This window comes from Atractosteus spatula, chromosome 1 (assembly GCF_055471065.1).
Source record: "Atractosteus spatula isolate fAtrSpa1 chromosome 1, fAtrSpa1.hap1, whole genome shotgun sequence".
In the NCBI taxonomy this organism is placed as follows: Eukaryota; Metazoa; Chordata; class Actinopteri; order Semionotiformes; family Lepisosteidae; genus Atractosteus; species Atractosteus spatula.
Genome location: NC_142706.1, coordinates 11,236,446 through 11,260,448, shown reverse-complemented (window position 1 = coordinate 11,260,448; position 24,003 = coordinate 11,236,446). Strand labels below are relative to the sequence as shown.

The window sequence follows — 24,003 nt, the reverse complement described above, 5'->3', positions numbered from 1 at the left end:
GCTGCCAGTGTTAATAATAATAATAATAATAATAATAATAATAAATAATAATTGCTTACACTTATATAGCGCTTTTCTGGACACTCCACTCAAAGCGCTGTACAGGTAATGGGGATCCCCTCCACCACCACCAATGTGCAGCATCCACCTGGATGATGTGACGGCAGCCATAGTGCGATAGAACGCTCACCACACATCAGCTATCAGTGGGGAGGAGAGCAGAGTAATGAAGCCAATTCATAGATGGGGATTATTAGGAGGCCATGATTGGTAAGGGCCAATGGGAAATTTGGCCAGGACGCCGGGGTTACACCCCTACTCTTTTCGAGAAACACCCTGGGATTTTTAATGACCACAGAGACTCAGGATCTCGGTTTTACGTCTCATCCGAAGGATAATGCACAGTGCAGTGGCATCAACTGTAGAGGCTTGAATGAGAAGACTCTTCAGTCAGACTGGCTTCTCAAGTGATCCTGGAGTGTCTGTAACCAATTAGTAGCTGCGAAAAGCTTGTCTGACCCATGTGATCCCTGTCATCTTCCTAGAATAGAAGCAATTGACAAACCAGCTTTGGCAATTAGCCTCCCTTGTGTTTTGCAACGACATGCTGTAGAGGTTTGAGTTTGATGTGCATCATCGCCCTTTCCTTGGCTCTTGTCATCAGAGAGGGTAAAATCTCAAGCTCAAAATCAGCCTCTGACTGAGGATTTGTCAGCTGCAGATTCCTCGTCAGTACAGCTGAATTGTACTGCGACGCCAGTGAAGACACTTGTTCGAAGTGCCCTTGGTGACCTATAGTCCCAGACATGTCGGCTTTGAGTCTGGGTTACACCTCTAGTCATCTGTGACCAGTGTGTTGGTGCTAGCTATTCTGCCAGCATTCTGGGGCTCGCAGTGGGAGAAATTGCTGGTGGCTCCAACCAATTTTTTAAAGGAAGGCAGGCGTAGCCCTCGTCTCCTCCACTTGTTGGTATGAGGGTTGGTAAGCAATTCCAAATTTTGTTGGGGGGTATAAGAACTGAGTAACTTAATGTAAGAACTGAGTAACTGAATGTATGAAATACAAGTAATGACAGTAGGGTTGTTCAGCCTGTCTTACTCTTAAGGTTCCTAATAATTTATTGATTATGGGATCTTGTCACATCAATTTCCCTACAGGATTAATAAAGTATTATCTATCTTGGATGCATGTTTTGTATTGCTGTTATACTGGAATGTCCATTTTCTGTCAAGTTTGAGCTTCTTAGCAGAAGAAACCGGTGGTTTGGCAGGAATATCTTGGTATGTGTTGGTGTTCATGATTCCCCCTGTTGTAACAAAGACTCCATGACCTGTAGATGCAAAACCACTCCAGAACATCATAATCTAAGGTGCAGGTATCTCAGTTCACAAATTCCAAATGTATGTGATAAATCAGTTGAAACCACTTTGCTGACATCTCTGGCGTTGGTTTTTGTGTGGGATTTTGTGAACGTACTCCTGTTTGAATGTATTTTTATATAATCGCAGTCCTTCTCATGACTCGTAGGGTCTTGTTTTTATATTTTTGCATTGCACTGCTCAAAGAATGGAGAGTACTTGCCATGAGGTGTGTCATATAAGTTAGTATTGTAAGTCAGATTTATTTGGTACACTGCAGCTTTAACTTGCAGGAGCTGGCCTCATGCGTTTCTAATTCTGAATACCTGCGTGCGTTTAATTCTGAGGTTCAGCGGTCTCGTGTCTCCCCTGTTCCCCATGTCACCATACCTCCTGGTTGTGTTTCGGTGTCGGTGTAGGTGTCGGTTTTGTGTGTGCGAGCTCGCTTTGGCGTCTGCGCGTTGTTTCTGCTGTTCCAAAAGCTGCAGGATTGCCTCTCACTGTGGCTGGGGTCACGTGACTTTGTGCTCACTGATACTGCAGGAAAGATGATCTTCAGGTTGCTACGACAACACTACTGTATGTGCCTAGAGGAAGGACTTTCCAAATGATCAGTTTCTTTGCCGTTTAACACTACCCTGGGATGACCGAGTCTGCATGACCCAGACAGGAAGTCTGGCTTGTAATTTTTTTTCCTGCTAGCCTGCGATTTAAAAAAAGAAATAAAAAAGCCTCCTATGTTTTTATTTTTTATTTTTATGCTAATACAGTACGTTTTTGCCATGATGCTTGGAAAAGACTACATGCTGGCCATTGTTATTGTTAATTACGAGGGTAGGTACGACTTTTAGTCTTAAGAAGATGTGCATGCCAGTGATTTTCATATGAAAATATATTGGGGAGAGGCTTAGTATGCTCTGTATTCCTGTTGGCACCCAGCAGACTGGCGTAGTCAGATAACAAGTGAACACTTTGCTGTGGCAAGACAGTTTTACAACTGTGAAATAATGATTTTGAGCCATTGTAGGCTGCAGGAATCCTATTTTAATACTTAAACTGTTCAGTGCCTTGATGTACAATCTGAGCGGGTGTGTTCCTGATCTGCTTGCTAAAAGAGAGACCTAATCCTGATTTAAAGCACAGAAGCCTCAAACATGGCAGACATTAAATCCTCTGGCTGTTTAACTGGTGTGTATGGTCTGAGGCTGCAGGCAGTTCTGTGCGGCTGATGCTCTTTTCTGCTCGTGCTACTCTATTCATTATATTCTTATCCCTGATTCTCATAAGGTCCTGTACCCCAATTTAGTGGCCTAAAGCTACACACCACACAACCTGTTAACTCTTCTTCCCAGAGTGCAAATTGAAGGTGTTAACCCTCCTTAGGTCCTGGTACTGAGTACCGGTTACTGAGGGGGCTAATGGTTTTGCAAGAGAGTCTGAAGATCCCAGAGGCAGCCATATCTGAACCCTGGACAGAGCTCTAAAGTTAGATGGTCTGATGGTCTGCAAGATGTAACTATATGGCGAACCATTGGGATGTGTAGCTTTCTCTGAGACTCGGGTTTGTTGGCAACGTGCTACTGTTTCCAGGCGAGTGTTACAGTTTTCCTGGCAATAAGGGCACAAGCTTTTTTCCTGTAGCCTGTTAGTTCAGTTACAATTTGAACACCAAAAAACACCTGGAAGCCGATTATGACTGTATTACTGAAGTCACATTTAAATGTTTTTCTAGCGTTTTCCAACACCGAGCCAGTTGATGGTGAAACGTATGAAAATTACTCCAGAAATCCTCCTTCAATGAGTTGCAGAATGTAGTAGTCAAAACTGAGTGTTTGAATGTTCACAGTGCTGCATTCCATTGTGGTTTCCTGTTCACCACTTGGCGATTTCAGAAACTTTTCTTGTACCTTTTTTGTGTGTGACATGTCTCTTTGCATCTCCCTCCCTTTTCTTTTGCTAAATTTAGAACGACCGATTATTTTCGTCATAGCCACCCAATTCGGGAAAGTTTATTTTGTCTTTCATGTCTTGGCTCACAGCTCCTCATTCCATGAGAGAAGGAGGTAATGTAAGCACGCACCTTACTCTTTTAACACTTTGCAGGCTTAACAGCCCAGTGCTGGAGGCTCAGCGCCTGTTGGAGGAAAATTGCTTCTCTCCTCTTCTGTACCACAAGTGCCTGTGAGTTCGCAGGAGTAACTGTGAGCCTGAAGAGCCCTGGTCAGCTATTCCCAGTGCTCAGCATATCGTGCATTGAAGCTGGAGAAGTCCTGGTCGCAGTCCGATAATGACATGACCCAGGCTCAGACCCATGATCATAGAACTGAGTCTGGTTGAGCCACCTGGGAAACAACTCTCCCTCAGTGAAGGATTCTCTTTACCCACAAAGGATAATTCACACCAATCCAGTGTAGGTCGTTCTCAGTGTAGGAGCTGAAGCCTATTCTGGCAAGCAGTTGGCGCAAAGCAGAGTACACCCTGGTTGGGACACCAGTCCGTCACAGGGCACCAACAGACACAAGCAGTTTTCCCAGAAGCTAGTTAACCTCCCAGTATGTCTTTGGACTTTGGGAAGAAACTATAGCACCCGGGGGAAACCCACACAAACCTGGGGAGAACATACAAACTCCACACAGATGGCACTCCAGGTCTGGATTTAAATCCAGGGTCCCAGTGCTGTGAGGCAGCAGTGCTAACTACTGCGACACGTTGCTGCCCGGGATTCAATCAGCACAAATCAAATGCAAGTTGTGCTCAGACCCAGTTCCGTTCGGTGTCGCATTGATGAAGTGAGCACTAAAGAAAACAATCTATTCTTCAGGTCCTGCAGTTTCAGCTGGCCTGTCAGCTTTTTTCACGGTTTTGTGACTGCTTCCAAAGGAATGAGGCCTGGTGTGATTGTGAAGCAGGGACAATATGGCTGAAGTGTGTTTCTCGTTAATTCAGCGCATTTCCAACTCATTCTGTGCTCTATGTTAAATACTATACAGAGTATAGTGTTAAGTGGTGTTTCTTATATTAAAGCAGGTACCTGCTTTATTGCTACCACTGAAAAACTAGCCCAGGGCAACCCCCAAAAAAGCCTGGAAAGGGTTATCTACTAATTAATTGGATTAATTTACAATTTAATCACTTGGATGAATTTACCATGAATGCCTAAATAGTTTTACTAGTGGTTTGCTTTTCCATCTGTTTTAGCTGGGGAGATCTGTGGCAAGTTGGGTGTTGAAAGGTGTCCACTTTAAAGTTGCCAAAACACTTTAAATAGATTTTCTACATAGTGGGTGTGTCATTATTTGCATTAAGATGCATTGTGGCAGTATTGTATGTCTATTTAAGAAGAGGAATATAAAGGAGGTGTACAATGAACTAAATCAAAGCTGAAATTGTGTGGACTGAAATTGCTGAGATAGCCGGAAGAAAAACTTTGACCTCGTTCCTCTGGCATGCAGTCATTCCAGTCCACTGAATCTTTCTGCACATTGATAGAATATCAGCATTTCCCCCAAAATACCGTTTCAACATTTCCTGTTGAACAGCTCCTTGATTCCAGAATGTTCAAACAGCATTTTGGGAGAGACTCTTTTCTTTCAGCTGAAAATCGCGCTGCTATTGGGTTGTATGAAGGTGTGATGTTGTGGGACAGTGGAAAGGGCAGAAAGGAAATCACATTTTAAAGTTAAATTGCATCTGTTTTACAGAACAGGAGTGGTACAGTTCCACTGCTGTTGTACACAACCCTCGATGGTTTTTATGGTATCTACTAGGGGTTTCTACTAGGAGAATTTCCAAGAGGCTTCGTCAGTAAAGGTCTGGTTTCAGAGCTCCGAATTGAGCTCTACACTTGAGGCATTGCGGGTTTCTGTAATCCATGGTACTGCATGCTCTGGGATCTTTGGGTCGTATCTTGAACACTCGCTGTACTCTTTTCTCTCTCTTGTCTGTTGTCTTCTGTTACCATGAGACGTGCAGCGAGGACACGCCAGCCTAGTTTTTGAATCTTCACCATAGCAAAGAAAGATTCGGCCTTTGTTTTCTTGTGCTTTTCAGAACCAGTGGAAAACAAGGTAAATGCCGTTACACGCTTCTCTGCCTCATGCTGTAGAGCAGTGGTTCTCAAACTGTGGTACGCGTACCGGCAGTGGTACGTGGCGTGCCGCCCGGTGGTACGCCAAATGACCCTGGAACTGTGTTGTGTGCGCTGAAAAATCGGGACGGGTTTTCATATTTTGTATTTTAATACGTGTCGAATACGCAGCCTATGTACTACGATACATTGCGTGCTAATACTTAAGTGGACACAAGAGATACTCTGTAATTCTATACCACTCTATAGGAATGCGTGCTACGGATGCAAGTGACCAATTGTATTTAAAAAAAGCTACTGTATCTCCAGCAAATAGGGAGAAAGGAGAATGTGCGTGATTTTGGAACAATGCCAACGTTGTAAACACAGGAATGCATAGAAATACGTGCTACGAACGCGGGTAATCTTGTGAGCACACGAAAGCGTGATAGCAGAAAAATATTTAATAACTGTTCTAATTTGAGAAAAATACACCGAGCGTCTCTGTGTTTCGCTCCCATGCGCATGAAATAAAAACTTTAAATAAATACGGAAATAAAAACGGAAACGCGGAAAAATGCAAGCTTGCGGATTGCTAAAGCAGGTAAGCTACACTATTTTGAAGAACCTTATTTACCGTTGGCAAAAGAGCTGACACGTATTAAGTGTGGAGAAAAAGCTGCTAAACAGCTCGACCTGCTGCCCCCCTCCCCGTGAAAGACACAGTCATTCATAGAATTATTGAAATGAAGGATTATATCAAACGTACACTGATAGAGCGCGTTAAGATGAGCAGATGTTTTTCACTGCAATTAGATGAGTCTGTAGTCGATTTGGTCAATTTGCTCGTTTACGTTAGATACGAGTTTGAGGGTACGTCCCATGAAGACTTTCTGTTCTGTAAACCGCTACCAACAGGAACTACAGGAGAGCACATATTTCAGCTTCTGAATAAATTTATCGAAGAGAATGGCCTCGACTGGATAAAATGCGTCTGAGTTTGTACAGACGGTGCTAGAGCAATGACAAGCCGACATAACGGTGTAGTTGCACGAATTAGAGAGGTTGCTCCAGAAATTAATGTACGCATTACAACATCCACCGCGAGACCTTTGCAGTCAAGAAAATGCCTGACGATTTAATATCTGTTAGACTCGAAAAATTGTATCAAGGCTCGAAAAATTAATTCACCTCTGCTTTGCTCAACTAAACAGGCTCACCCCTCTCACTGAAATGGTGCTTTTTTATTAGTTGTTGTTAATGTTTTTTTTCCTGTAAAACACTTTGAGAAGCCACCTTTAAAGGCGCTATATCAAATAAAGTTTATTATTATAATATTTATTATATGTGTGTGTGTGTGATTGTGTGCGCACATGCACGCTCATGTTGGTCATTGAGAATTTCTGGGGTTCCTATGAGATGATGACTTGTAGGTGGTACTTGGATGCTTTGGTTGGATTAGGGGTGGTACTTGGTCCAAAAAGTTTGAGAACCACTGCTGTAGAGTATTTCTGAAGGGCAAGTGACAGTGACAAAATATAAGACCTTTTTCATCGCCGATGTTGTATCATGTTGGAAGGCTGGAAGAGGAAATGGTGGGCCTGATTTGGGAGGGCAAATTGCACACAGCCTTGTTTACGCAGTGTAATAAAATGGTGTTCTGTGGTGCCAGAGCAAGCTTGACCTATTGTGAGGCAGTGACTCAGCATCTAGCGTCTCAGCTGGAGAGAAGCAGTTGGCACCCTCTCACTGCTGCCTATAACATTTTCAGCACTTCATCTGAATGAGAGAAAAACAGCAGTACATCCCAAGGACTTGAGGGGCGGGCTGGTAAACCAGCCTCTGGGTCCGTACACAGTGTCACCCAAGTGGCTTCTTTAATGAACCCCTTTCCTGGGCAGTGGTCCCCAGTGGCCTCTGTCAGTGAGCCTAGGTGGTGTGTGAGGAAAAACGGAGTAAGGCGAGGAAAAACAAGCTCTCCTCATCTTCATCCCCAACGCCAGCAACCCCATAAATAATAATAATAGCTTACACTTATATAGAGCTTTTCTGGACACTCCACTCAAAGTGCTTTACAGGTAATGGGGACTCCCCTCCACCACCACCAGTGTGCAGCCCCACCTGGATGATGCGACGGCAGCCATAGTGCGCCAGACTCATCAACTATCAGTGGGGAGAACAGACTGATGAAGCCAATTCATTAGATGGGGATTATTAGGAGGCCATGATTGGTAAGGGCCAATGGAAACTTTGGCCAGGACACCAGGGTTACACCCCTACTCTTTTTTAGAAACGCCCTGGGATTTTTAATGACCACAGAGTCAGGACCTCGGTTTTACGTCTCCTCCGAAGGACGGCGCCTATTTACGGTATAGTGTCCCCGTCACTGTACTAGGGCATTAGGACCCACATGGACCGCAGGGTGAGCGCGCCCCCTGCTGGCCCCACTAACATCTCTTCCAGCAGCAACCTTAGTTTTTCCCAGGAGGTCTCCCATCTAGGTACTGACCAGGCTCACACCTGCTGAGCTTCAGTGGGCTGCCTGTTGTGAGTTGCAGAGTGATATAGCCAGCACAAAAACAAGTGCCCACATGGTCTGGAAAAGTCAGATCCGAGAGGAGGTCACAGGGAACTGTTTCTTAGAATGGTCCATCAGCCCCATCACTGCAGGTCTCTGGAAGTGGGAAGGAGCAGGAATGCCCGGTCTGGAAATGAACCCAGGAGCTGTGGTGCTGACCGTCATGCTGCCCAGGTTGTGACATACTGAGAGCAGTAGTACAGCCATGGTGGTGGACAGCATGTGAAAGGCCATTGTGTTCCTCACCGGCACAGGATTATCCAGAGGGTGATCATGCGAGTCAAGTCCTTTTCCTGTTCCTGCCGGTGTCTGATTCTGTTCCCCTTAGGCATTTTGAATGCTCTTATTGTTCTGTGTATCAAAGCCTTCCTTTTGGCTTGAGAGTTTTCCTTGGGGGTTTTGTTTTCACTCTGCCGGTGTGACTTGCGGGCAGCACTGCAGAGAATCTGGTGGAGCTCGCACGATCGTCTCCTTTCCCCCCAGCTCAGCGAAGGGCATATTCTGCACAGTGTCGAAGAGGTGGCAGGCTGTGGTTGGAACGACACGGCGTAATATACTGTATTTTGGTCCTGGGAAGATTAAAGAAAGCCACATGTCAGGAACATGCAGATGTTTTTCTTTTAACCCCTAGTTTGTGATTTGCCATCAACCCTCCTCTACCAGCATGATGTGAAGCCAAACTACATGCGGGGTCAAGATATCTGCTTCTTTTCAAGCCAAGATCCTACTTTACCAAGTGCAAAGCTCAAGTTTCAACTGGTGGGTTAACTGGTAAAAGTTGTGAGCATATAGGTACCCTCACTGGCCACACGGAGGCGCTGTTCAGCAGTGAGCTTGAGCAGCCCTGCCCTGGAATCAATCCAAAATCAGCACTGGTGGCCCTTCTCTGTTTGGGTTATCTCTGCCAGAGCTTGCAAATGACAGTCCAGAACAGAACCTGTGATCTCGACCCCTCTTTTATTTTTGTACTTCTTTTTCAAGCGTTCATCTTCAACATATTTTTTTTCTTTTGCGTTTCAAGTTATCCCATATGTGCAAATAGTTTCTTCGGTTATTTTGCCGTTGTGTGAAACAGGAGTGTAAATGAGCTCGCTTGAGTTCCAGTATGAAGAATCTGTTTCAACAGGAGCTCTTGATTACCAAAAAAAAAAAGGTCTCCCTTCTCTGAAATCTGCCTGATTACATCCCTGGTGATTGAAAAGGGAAATGTGCACTCTTGAGGGAGACCATAACTCCAGAAATGTAAAGGAAAGGGAGGCTTTTAAAAGTTTCTAAGGAATGGTAATGATCTTTATCCTTTGATTCTCTGCTCTGGTTTTGTATGACTTTGAAATGGAAAAAAATATTGAGGAGAGTTTTGGCAATTCCCTACTTTTGCTGAAAGTTAAAGTCTGCAGAGGACATGCATTATTTTGAAGTTTTTTTGTTTTATTTCTACCCCACAGGGACTGCTCTCTGAGGAGAGTGATAGAGGAGTTAATTTGCAGTGGCCTGAGGTGGTGGTTTAGTACAAGGAGTATCCTAGATATTAATACAGTAGCCCTGAAGCTGAAACCTTTAAAAAATTCTTTATGCTTTCTGGACTCGCAAATTGCACAGTGACCCATATAAGTACTTGGGTGCACTGGGTTGAATTTTGAAGACTTTCAGCTTTGTTATTGTGCCTCAAACGTGTCTCAGCAGCCTTAAAACATTTCTGTATCCAAGCAGCAAAAAAATCAATGTATTACAATGTCGATCCAGTCTGCCGAAGCATTGCTGTATCCAACACTGTGGAGATCTTCGTGTTATAGAAGATGCACAGCAGTATACTTCTGACATGATTCTGTCCTGGTGGGGGTCAAAGTCTGGTATTGTTGGTGGGCTGCTGACCTGGCAAGGTGAATTCATCTGCAAGACTCTGCACACTTGTGCTTGGGGAGCCGATGTTTCTGAACTACAGACGCCCACCCAAGGATGGGTTCCAGTGCCTTTGATAGCACACACGCTGACATGCAAATGCAAAGTATGCAGGAGCAGACTGCAGTCTTTCTGATGTTTGCATTGCTTTCTCTTGCTGATTTGTTTTGCATTGGGGAGATTGTACTTCATTGTATTTCATTTTTCTATCCCCATTGCAAAATAGTGTTCCCTGCAGTTTTACGAACAGCTGCTTTTGCACTTGAATGTAGATGCTGGTATTGTAAGGCTGTAATACTTTGAATTCCATCGCTTTCAACTGCAAAAATAGCAAGAAAAAAAAAGCTGTCCAGTTTTTCTGCCTGCTGAGGAGCCTTTGCGTTGTTATTCTGTGATTTTCCCAGGGCACAATCAAACAGTCAGTTTATTTTTTTGAGTTTGTTTTGCAGGTAATCACAGATGAGATTTCTGTTTACGGAATGACAGCTCTGTTGCCTGGCAACCTCTGCGATATTGGATTTTTCAAAACAGTCATTTAGAAATGGAAATGTTTTAGCGTTTTAATAACGGGAGCTCACTCTGCAGGAGCTCTTTCCTCCTGCCTCTCCTTGATTTATTTTTGGGACGCCTGTTTCCGAGTCTTCCAGAGGCGTTTAAATGTTGTGTCTCTTTTCTCCCCTCCCCCCTTGTCTGTGGAGCAGATATATGGAGTGACCAGTCATTTCAGACAGACCCAGACCTACCTCCGGGCTGGAAGAAGATCAACGACATCGCTGGGATCTACTACTGGCACATACCCACTGGCACCACGCAGTGGCAGAGGCCTGTGGCCCCGTCAGTCGACCCCGAGGGCTTGCGGAAGGGCTCTCTGAGTTCCGTTACCCCGTCACCCACGCCGGAGAATGAGGTAGCTCCCTCACCTATTCCCGTACGCCCCGAGATTCGTTCCCCTCCAAACCAGAAACGTTCTGAGGAAACACGGAAACTGAACTCTTTTTGTTGGTGCCGAGGAAAGACGCAGCCAGAGCTATTTCTTGGTGTCGAGGTGCAGCTGGCGGTGGAGATGGGGAATCCACGCATTTGTCCTTTTTTTAAGAGTAAAGGATAAATGTAGGATACAAAAGGAACAGTAAAGTTTTATTCTGTGCTGAAAAGGAAAGAAGGAAAGAAATGAGACAGGACATTTCAGATGTGGAGCCTTCTTCGGTGGAGTTCTTCAGCCTTCTTCACATACCTGAAGAAGGCTCCAGAGCCAATACTTGTTCCCCAGCCCTTTTGTAAAGAAGTGCTTTCTCTTCTCGGTTTTAAATGCTCTTCCATGAAGTTCTCGCTTGCCTTGTTTGTGTTTCACTGTTTGTTCTGATACCCAGTTGGGGCCAACTTTGTCAGGTCATTGCCTTTGGGGATTTTGAATAATTGTATCGGGTCCCCTCGTGGTCTTCTGTGTTCAAGACTTACAAGGCTCAGTTTCTTCTGCCTGTCAGGGTAGGAAAACGAAGCAGACCTGTTGATTAGTCCTTAACTTGTCAACAGCTCTTCTGCTTTCCTGTCATCACACACATAGAAATATTGCTTTCCGGTGTTGAATGATGCTCGTGGTTTTATCTTAAATCGCAGATTGTGCAGTAGTAAACGTTAGCGACACACATCATTGCATCTCTTATCCGGCAAATTGAATGTGTGTCGCAAGCGTTGCTCCTCTGCCTGTGAAAGGAAGTAAAATATGATTGAATTAGAAGAAAAAAGCTCGTCTTTTCTTTTTAATACCCAGTTCAGACTGAAGGTCACCCTACTGAAATGTGCTCCAGGAGGGGGAACCAGGTTATCGTCAGGAGTCGGGGCATTGAGATATGAGAAGCTTTGTCATTGCTTAGGGAATGTTTTATAGTATCTATTTATTTTTAAGCCCCACATCTGATTTTCATTCTGCTGGGTTAGACAAGACTGTATTTTATAAAAAAGGCCTTTGCAACACATTTCAACAGCAGAAATAAGAATCCGAATGATGATGTGGTTGTCTTAATGTAGTCAGTTGGGATATTCTTTTTTACTACTACTACTACTAAAAATAATAATTCCTTACACATATATATATATAGTGCTTTTCTGGACATTCCACTCAAAGCACTTTACAGGTAATGGGGACTCCCCTCCACCACCACCAATGAGCAGCACCACCTGGATGATGCGACGGCAGCCATAGTGCGCCAGAATGCTCACCACACATCAGCTAATATATATATTAGTAATTTTAGTATTTTAATTTATAATATACATATTTTAATGTAATAATTGAATGTATATTATAATATTTTCCAATGAACAGGAGCTAGGCCACTCAGGACTGACATCACAGGTTGTACCTCTGCTGGGGTCCAATAATTCCATTGATTGTGGTAGCTTAGATGCTTGCGGGTTATTGTGGGATAGTGCCCATAGTGTCCTTGTTCATAGCGGTTGATGAAAGACTGGAATACCTGCGAACCGAGGCTGAGAGTCAGTAGAATAGTGTAAGTGAGCGGACTAAGACGTTTTGAAGTGCTAGAACGTTCTAGAAAAGATACTGTCCTGAATGACTTGCAGGTTAGGAAGTGTGTCAAAGCCGTTCCCCCACTCTTAAGACCATAAGAAGGTTTACACATGGGAGAAGAATGTCATTTTGCCCATCATTGCTCATGGTTTGTAAATCTGTGACAAGGCTACTGAGCATTGTTAAGGACTTTGATTCATAGTGTGTTTTCCTTTTTTTAAATGTAGAAATGAAAGTTTTTGTTACACACTCACCTGATTTTGTGTGCGACAGCCAGTTGTATTTTTTCACGTCTTGGTGTGCAGATGCCAACCCTGTCAGCGCACAAGGGGGAGGAAGAGGAAGTGTAGGCAGACGTCCACTTTCAAGACACTTGTTACGTTAAAAAGTCACAGGCAACACGGCCCCCCTAGCAGAGATTCAGCACTGATTTGAGGAGAGGTCTGTCCCTTGCCTGGGAGCATGGCCAGCCTGCAAGCACCTGGGAAACCACAAGAGATCCACAAGAGGCCCTGTCCAATTTATCCCACCTTCAGTGGCAATCGGTCGATGGTGTGCCAGTGCTGGGAGAATCGTAGTGATATGACTGAGGCACAAACCCATGATCACAGAGCTCAGCCTGCACTCAAACACGTCCACCCTTTGAGGTGTAATATTTATGTTAGGAGCCCTGTCTATACAACTCCAGCTTGTACATATCGCTGCGTTGACTCGTGAGCCATTCTTTCATTGTGCCTCGTGTTGCTTCTGAACTGCCGTTAGTCTTTTTCAGTGATGTTACTGAAAGTGCTTAATTATTTAACACACCATTGATTATTCACTTTAGGGGTAATAGATTAATGGCTTAAAATTAGTGCTACAAGGAGGAGTCTTTGTAAGATGTCTGACTCTTTGGTGTGAATAAGTTATCACAGTCCCTTGTCACTTGACAGACTAAAACCTGAGATCTGTCTTTAAACCCTTCATAAGCCCTTTGATGGCAAATATACTGCACTGTGTCAGTCTGGGATACTTTTTGTTAATGGGCGGTGCTGTTTGGTATAGTTTTAGTGTGAACTGGCAGATGTGTTGGACAGAGAAGATTGGATCCTCTCCCTTTAGATAATTTTTATGTGTTTAATAATTATGGTTAGGAGCTTGTACCAGTTTCCTCTCCTGTTTAATCACAAAATGAATTTGCTGTTGTTATATATTTTCTGTAAGGTGAATTAATTGTAAGTAGAAGTAGTATATATTGGATGGTCTACCAGTAGCAAGAATCTTATCTGGCCTTATGATGCAGTTATGCTACTGCTGACAAAGACCTTACTTCTAGGTGAGCAGTAAGATTTTGCTTTTCTTCCTAAGGGGTGATTCTCCCTTGGCATCTTGCAGAAGGTAGCTAAAGACAAAAACCTCTTCCTCTTACAGAAGTACAGTCAAAACATTTTCAGAAGATTGTAAGTCATTCACATTGTAAAACGGAAGTCGTACCAGGGTGTTGGGGTTTGTCTTCTGAACCCGATCTTTAAAAATGGGTGGTAAGGTACAAAACTGGTACTTTTGTACAAAACTGGTACTTTTGTTTACAGTCTGAGGAATCGCAAAACAAAATCCTGAACTCTTCTCTGAGTTTATGTGGTCTTCTTCAATAACGACTCTTCCCAAAATTCATTCATAGTGACTCACTGTAACTCAGCTTCCTCTGTGCCATGGTCTCTCAGTTGGTCACTTCCTTCCGGTTTCTTCTTCGGGAAGAGTTTGTAGCACGTACGATATGCCCTCCAGTCCCCAGATGGCAGATAAGACTAATCCAGAAAGAGTGTGTTTCTTGATTGGTAAATTGTCACCTGACCCATCATCTTCTCAGAGCTGCTCAGGTGATTGACGGCAGCATCCCCCACAGCAGTCTGGGGAATGTAGTTCATACGGCGATCTCCATGGTGTGTCATCTTACTGCCCTCTTACAATGTCTGAAAAGAAACCAAACTAATTTGGGAGGGCCTGGTATTTGGAGAGCAAGTCATGTAACATAATTGTGATTATTGCAATTCAGGATTCAGTAAGGTACCCAAGAACTCCGCAGTGAGAACCCACAATGCACAGGGTTCCAAAGAAGCAGGTGTGGAGGCACCCCTGTCCTTAACCCTTCCTGTCTCTGTCTCTGCAGCAGGCCGCCACGCACCATGAGGAGTTGTTCTCTCAGGAGAATCTCTCCGGGAGCGCCACGTCCGAGAGTTCCCTGGAGCCGCCCGCTGTCTCCTCCTCCGAGATCTCTGTACCTTCCTGTGGATTCGTCAACAGCTGCTACTTCGTAAGTGGAGGCCTCTTGCTCTTCCTGTCTGAGGAGTGGGGGCAGGTTGGGGGGTTGCGGAACTGCTCGGGGTCCCACGCAGGGCCGAATGAGAGTTAGTCATATCTGGGGGTTTCAGCGCCAATTGGAGGAGAGGCGCGTCCCTCGCTGAGGGGTCCCTGGTCCACTAATCCCACCCTATCAGCCAGGAGTGTGCCGTTGCTTGGGGAATCCGAGGCCCAGCTGGCAAGTAGCATGATCTGGGCTTGAACTGGCAACACCCGAATCATAAGAGCTCCGCCTGCAATTGGGTGAACACCCTTACCAGTTATATAGCTGCGTTAGGGATGACAAGAAACGTTTGTCATGAGTACATTTCTCGTCTTGCTGTTGAGTGTGCGGTGCTAATGTGATGCCTCGAGCAGTGTGGCGCGATATTAAAAAAAGCCTCGTCTGCAAGAGGGGCAAATAAGGCCCTAACAGAGTACGATGGTGCATTTCACCGATATTTGTTCACATGCGCATTCAGAGGAACATTAGACGTTCATGTCAAATGTCAGCCTGAAAGAGGCATTAACCCTAACCCTGTCTTGTGTGTTTGATTGCTTGTACATCACCAAATTCTTGTTCAGCTGTTTATGAAGAAAGACAGATTGCTGACTTAAGCATCCTGGGTGGGCAGTTTTTTTTTCCAGATGCCCGCAACAGTCTGTGTAAAGATATGTATATGTACCCTTAGCTTCCACATGTGACCCCTGTTCTGGGCTTTGCTGAGTTTTAAAAAATAACTTGGGTTACAAAAGCAATCTGTGAGGGAAGAGTTATATGGTTGGTTTCTTAAAACTTGATTACTGAAACAGATTAGCAAATTATAACATTAACAAAATAATAAGGTACTTGTTTCCCTAAAACTACAGCATGTAGAACTTTTAAACTAAATGTCAACAGTATGTGTAAAATGACTGCTGTTGCACATTGCAGTATTCCTCCACCTTCAGAAGCAAACCCACATGCTTGTCATCTGGCACACTCTGCCTAGCTCTCTTTCTGTTTACTGCATGTCTCTGCATGGATATCTGTAGGATGTTTAGGATTTTTGTAGTCCTTCAGTCATCCAACCTCACTGGCTCCGTAAGTGCTGTAGAAATTGTCTCATAGATTGGTTTGGCAGCGTCCTACAGCAATAAAGAGCTCTTCTGAGCAGGATTCTCTCCTAAATCAGCAAATAACAGAATTTTAACCTGCCCAAATCAGCACCCAGGCAAACGGCTTCATACAACCCCAGGCTGGTAATATTCAGTGGATGTTTTATTCAGCTTAGTTTTTACAAAGGTCACCATCTGGGTATTTGGCACACTTCTCTTGGTGGCATGCCAAAACGATAAGGTGGTAGAGTCTGTGATATTGCAGATGTTCGTGTCGTGCCCTTCCAGAAGTAACTTGCTCGAAACTTTCTGCTTGCTTTTGTTCAACATGCTGGATGAGAAATGGTTGTCTGGTGTCTCTAGTATGCTGACACCGATATGCTTTCTGCATCGCTGCAGATTTTGCTAGAATGTTCCGTTTTTTTTCCGTTGTTTGCCTCCAGTATAAAGCTAGAAGAACATCTCGCAAATGTGAAAAATGGGCAGATAAAGTGGAAACGCTGTCCTGTGGCAAATTTCTTAGCCACTCTGACTTTGAAACTGTAATTAGCAGCTACCAAAATTGAACCATTGAACCAGCCTGGTAATTAAATAAGATGTCCTAGGTAACTGAGGTCCAGTGGTATTGCTGCATGTATAACCACAAATCAGAGGCCAAAAGCAGGAACCCGACGTTGAAAACAGAGCTCAGGCAAAACCCTGAGTAGCGAAGGAGGTGCACCACTGAAATACTTCCTCCTGGGATTTCCCCCCATTCATCTTCTCACACAAGACATTTTCGTGGGAACAGTTAGCACCTAAAGCATAAAATAGTGCTTACTGAAGGGGACTAAACAGCAAAGAACAAAGGAGAACATGACAAATGAAGCTAAAGAAAGTCTGCTAAGCAAATAATAATAATAGTACAGTTCTGATAGGTACAATACTGAAGTGAAAATATTTTGGGCCACCAAAGGACTAGCCCAAATGAAATATTGAGAAGAGTGGCCAGATATACAACTTGTGTTTTGTTGTAGGTGGAATGAGTTGCACTGTCAAGTCACTCCAGTCTTAATATCTTTAAGAATTATGTTGTGCAATAGTTTTCTGTGTCATCATGGACTGGTTGTATTGCATAGATTAACACAACTGAAGTTGTCGTGGCATCGATAGTTTTGGGAATTAAAGCTCACTCCTCTGTTATATTGATTGAAATGAGTGGTAAATTATACTGAAAAATATTACGATTTTTTTTTTGGGGGGGAAAGGTCTGGGTACTTTTTTGCTCAGTGAGGTGGCAACTCTTGACAAACCCCAGCCTGAAATGATTTTACTAGTTTGTATAAAAAAAAAAATAAGCTGGAGTGACCATTTCTTGGTAGCTCAGACCACCCGTCATGTCTTGTTGCCCGTGTGAGCTGAACGCCGTTTAGTGTGCATGATATATCGGGGAATGCTGGGGGAAGAGAGGAGTGATTTCCACTGTGTACTCAACATCTCAACTTTTGTAGCCTCACTCATCGTCATTACAGATCATGGCAGAAAACGAAAGTCATACCGAGTTCACGCAGGAGGAAGTGAGCAAGGTAGGAATGTGAAGATCTCCTCCCGTTTCCTCTGTAACCTGACAGTTTTCCCACAGTGCTGAGGCTGGCTCTGAGAGGGCGCTTGCCTAAATGTGAAATAAACATTTTTTTTTTCCCTTCCTTGGGCGTGAAGTGACTTGCCCCATTTCCTCTTTTGGGAGTTAGGTGTTGTTTTGTTGTGTTGTCTTTTTTTATCTTTGTTAAGTCATTGACATCCAGATGACGTAGTGACTAGGGAAGATACGACTGCAGAGATTGGCCTGTTGTATCACTAACCCCAATCTTGAAATAATGTGCTAATAGCCATGTCTTGTCTTTTTTTCCTTTTTTTATGAATGTGTTTCCCTTCATCTGTGTGAATAACTGTATGTCTAGAAACAGCCGTGGAGTGATTTTGCTGTGCTGAATGGGGGAAAGATTGATAGTGAGATTTGGAAGGCAAGTATGTACAAAACGAACTCGTCGGTCTACGACGATACGGAATGACTTGTGCATGTCGGCTGCTTCATCTGTCCAACCCTCAATTCTGCTCGGTAGTTTTCCTTTTTTTTTGGTTGCTTTTTTGTTTTACTTTTCGCAGTTTTTGGTTGCAGTGGCTGAGAGAAAAAAAAGGCACTCGAAAAACTTTTTTTATTATTTTCAAACCACTCAAATGATTTTTTTAATGAGAATTTTTATTTTTTCCTTTGTTCTAATCTACCTGGAGATGATGTTCTAGGCATGTATTACTCATGCAGTCAGCTTCACTGGAAACAAACGATTTTGGTTTTTGTATGATGCATGCCAGTGCACTGGAGAGTTTAACTAAAGTTCCCACTGTTTTAAAAATTTCTCAGTGCTGAAGTTGCCCTCCTTGCCAAACCTACCCTTTTTCTGCAGGATCTGCAGGCAGCTACAGTAAACCCAGACCCCAGCCTAAAGGAGTTTGAGGGGGCTACCTTGCGCTACGCTTCCCTGAAACTGCGGTGAGTTTCTTCAGATTTTTTTGGGAAAAAAAAAACCCACTGCTAGTCGGAGCATCCCTTTGTCTTCCAGATACCTAACCGCCCTCTCCTGCTCTTTCTAGACATCCGCCACATTCAGATGAAGAGGACACCTGCAGCATTAACAGTGATCCTGAAGCTAAGGTCAGTTCTCAGATATCGTCCATTGCCTTATCTCTGGTATTCAGGCCCTTATTCCAGATATTAATAGCTGCTTATATGCAGTTTAAATGTCTTAAATAAAGGAAATTAATCCCTTAACCCTCCTAGCCCTTGAGGTCCCACAGATTATGCATTGGGTGCTTAGACAACCTTTTCCACTAGGGGGTGCCAGAGGCTCACATTGTAGAAAGGAGATGCAAGCTCAGAAAAGAGCTCAGAAGCCCATACTGTGATTGCAAATCCTTAAATGAGCAAAGTCTATCCTCATTCAAAATGTCTGTCAGAACCTGTATCCTTTTGACATTCCAGTGTGAAGAAGAGAAAGGAGAATGGCCTGGTACTGATTTTGTGATTATGACATGCACATTCACATGTTTTTCATATCTTCCATGTTTTCGTGAATTTTCCTACTGAATGCACAATTTATTTCATAATGCAGCCTACAAATTCTCAAATGCTTGCTGCTGGACAACACTGTTGTTGAAGGATTAGCGATATAAAATTGGAAACTATTTTTAAACAGTTTTGATAGGATTAGGTTTCATTAATAATTCCAGAGGCCCCTTAATAAAACTAATTTGTTTGTGTTGATCTTGGTCATATAAACCTCGATCAGACACAAAAGCTGCTCTACATGTAGTTTGGCTTCTGAGCACATTGGTGAGTTGGAATAACAGTGCGCACAAACTGTGAAATCTTTATTTTCCAGTTAAGGGTGATGGGTATCACCAGCTTTTTGAACATCCCTCTGAAAAGACTGTTGCACACTTTCCCTGATCACACTGAGATTGTAAACTATATCGTTTTGAGCAAAATGTGCAAAATGTGGAGTTGATCTGCATATGAGATCTGACAGTAAAGCCCTGTCCGATCTGATGGCTGGAATATCTGTTAAATGCTGGTTGCTGTGAGGCCTGAGTTACTCTCTGGGTCAAATGGCGTTAGGTGTAATGCCGGAGGATTTTTCCATTTTGTTTGCTGCTCCTGCCATCTAGTGTGCACATAGAGCATTGCATTGACATCTCCACCTCTACATTTTCCCCCTGTTTTGAAACTTCAGGAGAAGCTTTGCCCTTCACCACATGAAGTTTCTTTTTACTCAGTCAGTTGTGAGTTAGACAACATTTATACTGAACAGTTTGCATTGAACTCAGTCTATTTTGTAGCATCGGGAGTAATCATTCTGAATTACCATACTGTAGAAGTGACAGTCTGGGTCACTACTTCAGTATTCTTTGATCTTTGGGTCCTTATCCTCTAGAATTCAGTCATTCTTCTCACAGGCTTCTCTCCCTGGCAGCTTTAGAGTCCCAGAAGCGGGGACTCGGGCATTATTTAAAATAGATTTAGCAATTACAGTGCGGTGTTGTGCACTACTATACTAAGAGCATTTAAAATGGTTTCTAAGTGAAAATAACTCAGTTTTTATATGCTATTTGAAAATGCATACAGATACCCTAGGACTGAACTTGGGAGGAAGTTCCTGTTTTTAGTATTTGTTCCCCTCCAAGCTCAAAACGTTTGAGGATTCCTAATCGGGTTTTCAGTCTCCCCAAAGATAATCAGAAGCCTTAAGTCCTGAAAGCGCAAGGCAGGGTATAAGAGCATAAGAAGGTTAGCAAATATGGCCCATAAGTGATTTGCTTTGCGTTGGAGTGGGACATGCAAGCCCCATGGCTTTTAGTATTTGATCTCCACTAACCTCAACACTGCGCATTCAAGAAGAGAGTGGCAAGGCAGTGCTGCCACCATCTGGAGTTCTGCTGTAATTGCTTCTGCAAGAAAAACCTTTTAAGTATTTTTTTAAGTACTCGTGTAGTAAAGGATACAATAATCAATATAATTTGCAATTGATGTTTGAGCTAAAACTGGTGATCCCCTCCTGCACTCTAAGCATTGTACAGCTTTAAATGTAATGCAGCGTCTTGAGAACATAATCAACCCGCCTAACAATTGTAAATATTGTTGTTATGACCAGAATAGCTAATGCATTGAAATTAATATGGCACCTTTTCGCACTTTTCACACTGCTAGTGCCTTTCACGCTTTCTAGCTGAGACTCAAAAGGGTAATCCAGCAAACACGAGGTGAAAAATGTTCCAGATAATTCCCATGGAATAGAAAATATCCTCACAGGGCAGTACTGAACAAGAGTGAGGCCGACTTTTTACATAAAGTTGGATTTTCACAAGTTGGAGGGTACCTGTATATACTTTTATATGAAACCTAAAATGTAAGTTTTATTTAATATGCCATTTTGCTTTCCTATGATCTATTAAGCAGAGGCTTTTTTTTAGTGGTTGAAGCTTTTCACAATGTATTTCTTTGCGCCGGGTTTGAAAAACGTATTTTAGGCAAGAACGGATAATTCCGGTTTCTCGTTTCTAACCATTTTAATATAGCCTGTATCCATTTTTGATTGTCTAGCAAAGAATACTGCCTGGCAAACCGAGTCTTACTGCTTAGTCTTGATATGAGCGTCTGAAGGGAGAATCAGATTCCTCCTCATCTTTCTGTCTAGCCACGAGCTTTATATTTTGTAAAAATCGATTACTTTCTCCCCTCTCTTGTTGAGGGTGTGGTAGCAGACGTTCTCTGCCAGCACAGAATGATTTAGGAGGAGTCATAACCTTGGGAGCTTAATCTTGACAGGACAGTTCCATTTTCAAGGGGCAGTGATAAGAAACTAGGTTACCCAGTTTATTTTTAAATAATTTGGTATGGATGCAAAGAATACAAATGCATAGAGTAAGATCCGTGAATTATGATACTGCATGTTTTTACCCTGACCAAAATTCAAGCTGCCTAATTTGTTGACCCATCGTATAATGGCTTTAAAATAAGGCATATATGATACTGTAAATGCTTTTAAAATAATACATTATAATTGTGACTGCATTTGTATGTTCTGCTTATGAAACAATGTAATGCAGTTATTGCGTTTTTTTAACTGAACACGAATAGTTAATTCTTTATTTTTAAACACCTCTGAGCCACAGAAAACAATGATTTCTTTTTCAGACCCTCGTAAAGTTTCCACACTATTTCTTTTGAAATGCGTTTTTCATTTCCATGAGCAACTTACTGTGTCCGCCACATTCTGGAAAACCCTCTTGAACTTCATGCTAGCATCTTTAATTTTGTCCTTCAGAAATCAGAGCTACAGTAACTTTAGAGAGATTGCAAATGAGAGGAGGCTTGTTTTTTTTGTCCTGTCTTGTTTGGTCAGGTTGTTGCTTGAACGGAAAAGTAAATGCGATGAATCCATTCGCTCAGCAGTCGACATTAAAGTTTGCTTGATTTCATTCTGAACCTCATGGTTTCCACACCCTTGGGTATCTGGAGTCTCCAACAGCAGGGTGCTCCCATGATGCTCTTGCTTCTTGTCTTATCATCTCTTCTGCAATGAGGTCACTTGCGTCATCACTGACAGATGCGGTTCTCTTACATAATGCAGGACCTTGTGCTGGTGGCTTATGAATTTATTTCTTAAAAGAGATTGGGAGTTCACAAAATCCACTGTCCAGGTCAGTGCTGGAGCTCTGGCATGTTTTCTGCCAAGTCTTATTTTAAAGGCTCACTATTGACCGAATGTTGCTAAACTAATGCCAGTCTATTTCTGTAAAAAGACATTAAGGAGGGCGTGACCATAGGACAGTATTAAACACTTGGTGCATGTACTGTACCCTGTATTAGAGGTGTGGATTCTTCTAGTAGAATGAAGGTACACAGGGAGCCCAGGGAAATATTTCCCCAGCAAGAGAGAGCATGATGTCACTTGTCTTGCTAAAATCAGGTCCATCCTAGCTTCCTCAGATCCCAGTGTGGCAGCGTGGGGAGCTGGGTATCTGGCCCAATGCCAGGCACAGCATTACAGTGGCCTGCTAACTGCATGCGGATAAATAATGCAGTCCCCATTACAGAGAAACAGAAATATCCTTTCCGAAAGGGCTTCTGAAGCGCTAAAAGAATTTTTAATTCCTGGAGATTGGAGGCTTTTTTTTATCCAGCTTTCATTTAGTGAAATATGCGGTACCTTCAGTTCTCTCGTTTTCCAGAAGTCAGGAGGACTGGATTATGTTTTCAGACAAACTAAAAAGTACTCGGCAGGGTAAAAGTAAAATCAGCAGCAATTAATCTTATTCATGAGGGTGCCCTAAATATGTCTGATGTGGCGTGATGCTGGGGTAATTTTAAACATGTGTCTTATTTATAGCTGTTCATCAGCCTTTAGTGGAAAAACGAAGGTTTGTGTTGTGTCAGTAGGCGAATGGGCTTCTCTGCTGACAGCAGTTGCAGGCACTGTCCTTTTAATTTAAGGTGTAGCTTTGGTGAAAACGTGAAGAACACACTATGATTTTAATTGAAATGACACGCTGTAAATCTCACACTAGGGGCTTGTGCTCGTGAGTGAATTCCTAGCCAGATGTGGACAAGCTAGCTGTCCAGGGACTTGTTGCTTTGAATAGCGCGGAATGCAGTGTACAGCAGTTACAGAGTGTTAAAGACGCTGCTATATTTTGCAGTCCAACTTCTGACATCTGTAGTGGGGGCTAAAAACTTGCATGGTTTAAAACCATTGTGTAAAACGAGCAGAGCAGATTTCACTACTTAATGCCTTAGTCTTAAATTTTGCTACCTTACTATTACCGAACAAATAAATAGATATGCTGCACAAATAACCACAAACAGTTAAGCGTCTAACCGAATGTTGCTCATCTTTTTTTTTTCCACTCTCCAAGCAGTCTTTAAAGCATATTTGGATTGCTGGAGTTTAAAATGAGGCCAGACCCCATTAGATTCAAGCCTACCGAAGCATAATTTGTGTTCTAATTATTTATCAGACCCTTGTCGTATCTGACTCTCGCTGGAAGGGAGGGGGAAGTGCTTATGAAGGGTTTTAGCAGAGCCCCGAGTTCCATTTTCAATCTACAATGCTTTATGAACCAATAAAAAATTAATGTAAGTCTGCCAAAAGAGAACCCTGTTTTGAAGGGTGCAAAAAGTCAGACTAACATTTGTGCAACCGGAGGTTTACTTTTCCAAGAGACCAAACACATAAATAGATTTCTATTATCTTTTTAATTTTAGTTTAGTATTAGTTTTTGATTCCCAATAGAAAAATGATAGACAAAGGCAATGAGAAGAGCAGACTGGGAGTTCCTGGTGTCTTTTTGTAAACTGGCAGGAAAGTATGAGATGGGCTTTGCCAAACTGCTCAAGACCTTTAATAAGAAGCGTAGAGAATCCATTTCACCATACTTCATTTTGTGTGAATGAGGGAGGAAAATATATACATACTTCTTGGGGAAAAGGGCTGTTGTCATGCAAACATTTTGTTTTGCTTCTCTGAAAGCGTCTGTTTTCAGGAATTATTTCTATGCCGTAGTTTCAAACATTTGTACTTCTTGTAGCGCCTGTTTGACTGAACAAGAAAATTAGGT

The 24,003-nt window shown here is 42.9% G+C and overlaps 1 protein-coding gene across 12 annotated transcripts in view; it reads left to right on the top strand.

Moving 5' to 3' along the window:
• Positions 1 to 24,003, top strand: part of LOC148840603 (amyloid beta precursor protein binding family B member 2-like) — a 140,678-nt gene that overhangs the window by 63,538 nt on the left and 53,137 nt on the right. For 3 of the 12 annotated variants that reach the window (XM_088910728.1, XM_088911056.1, XM_088910971.1), the window contains 6 exons: positions 10,604 to 10,809; positions 14,582 to 14,725; positions 17,361 to 17,414; positions 17,790 to 17,852; positions 18,294 to 18,379; positions 18,481 to 18,541. In XM_088910728.1, the coding sequence (XP_088766854.1) occupies positions 10,604 to 10,809; positions 14,582 to 14,725; positions 17,361 to 17,414; positions 17,790 to 17,852; positions 18,294 to 18,379; positions 18,481 to 18,541 (614 nt within the window). Of the gene's footprint in view, positions 1 to 10,603; positions 10,810 to 14,581; positions 14,726 to 17,339; positions 17,415 to 17,789; positions 17,853 to 18,293; positions 18,380 to 18,480; positions 18,542 to 24,003 lie in introns of all 12 variants that reach the window. The other 9 variants (XM_088910642.1, XM_088910891.1, XM_088910807.1 and 6 more) reach the window with 4 other exon arrangements.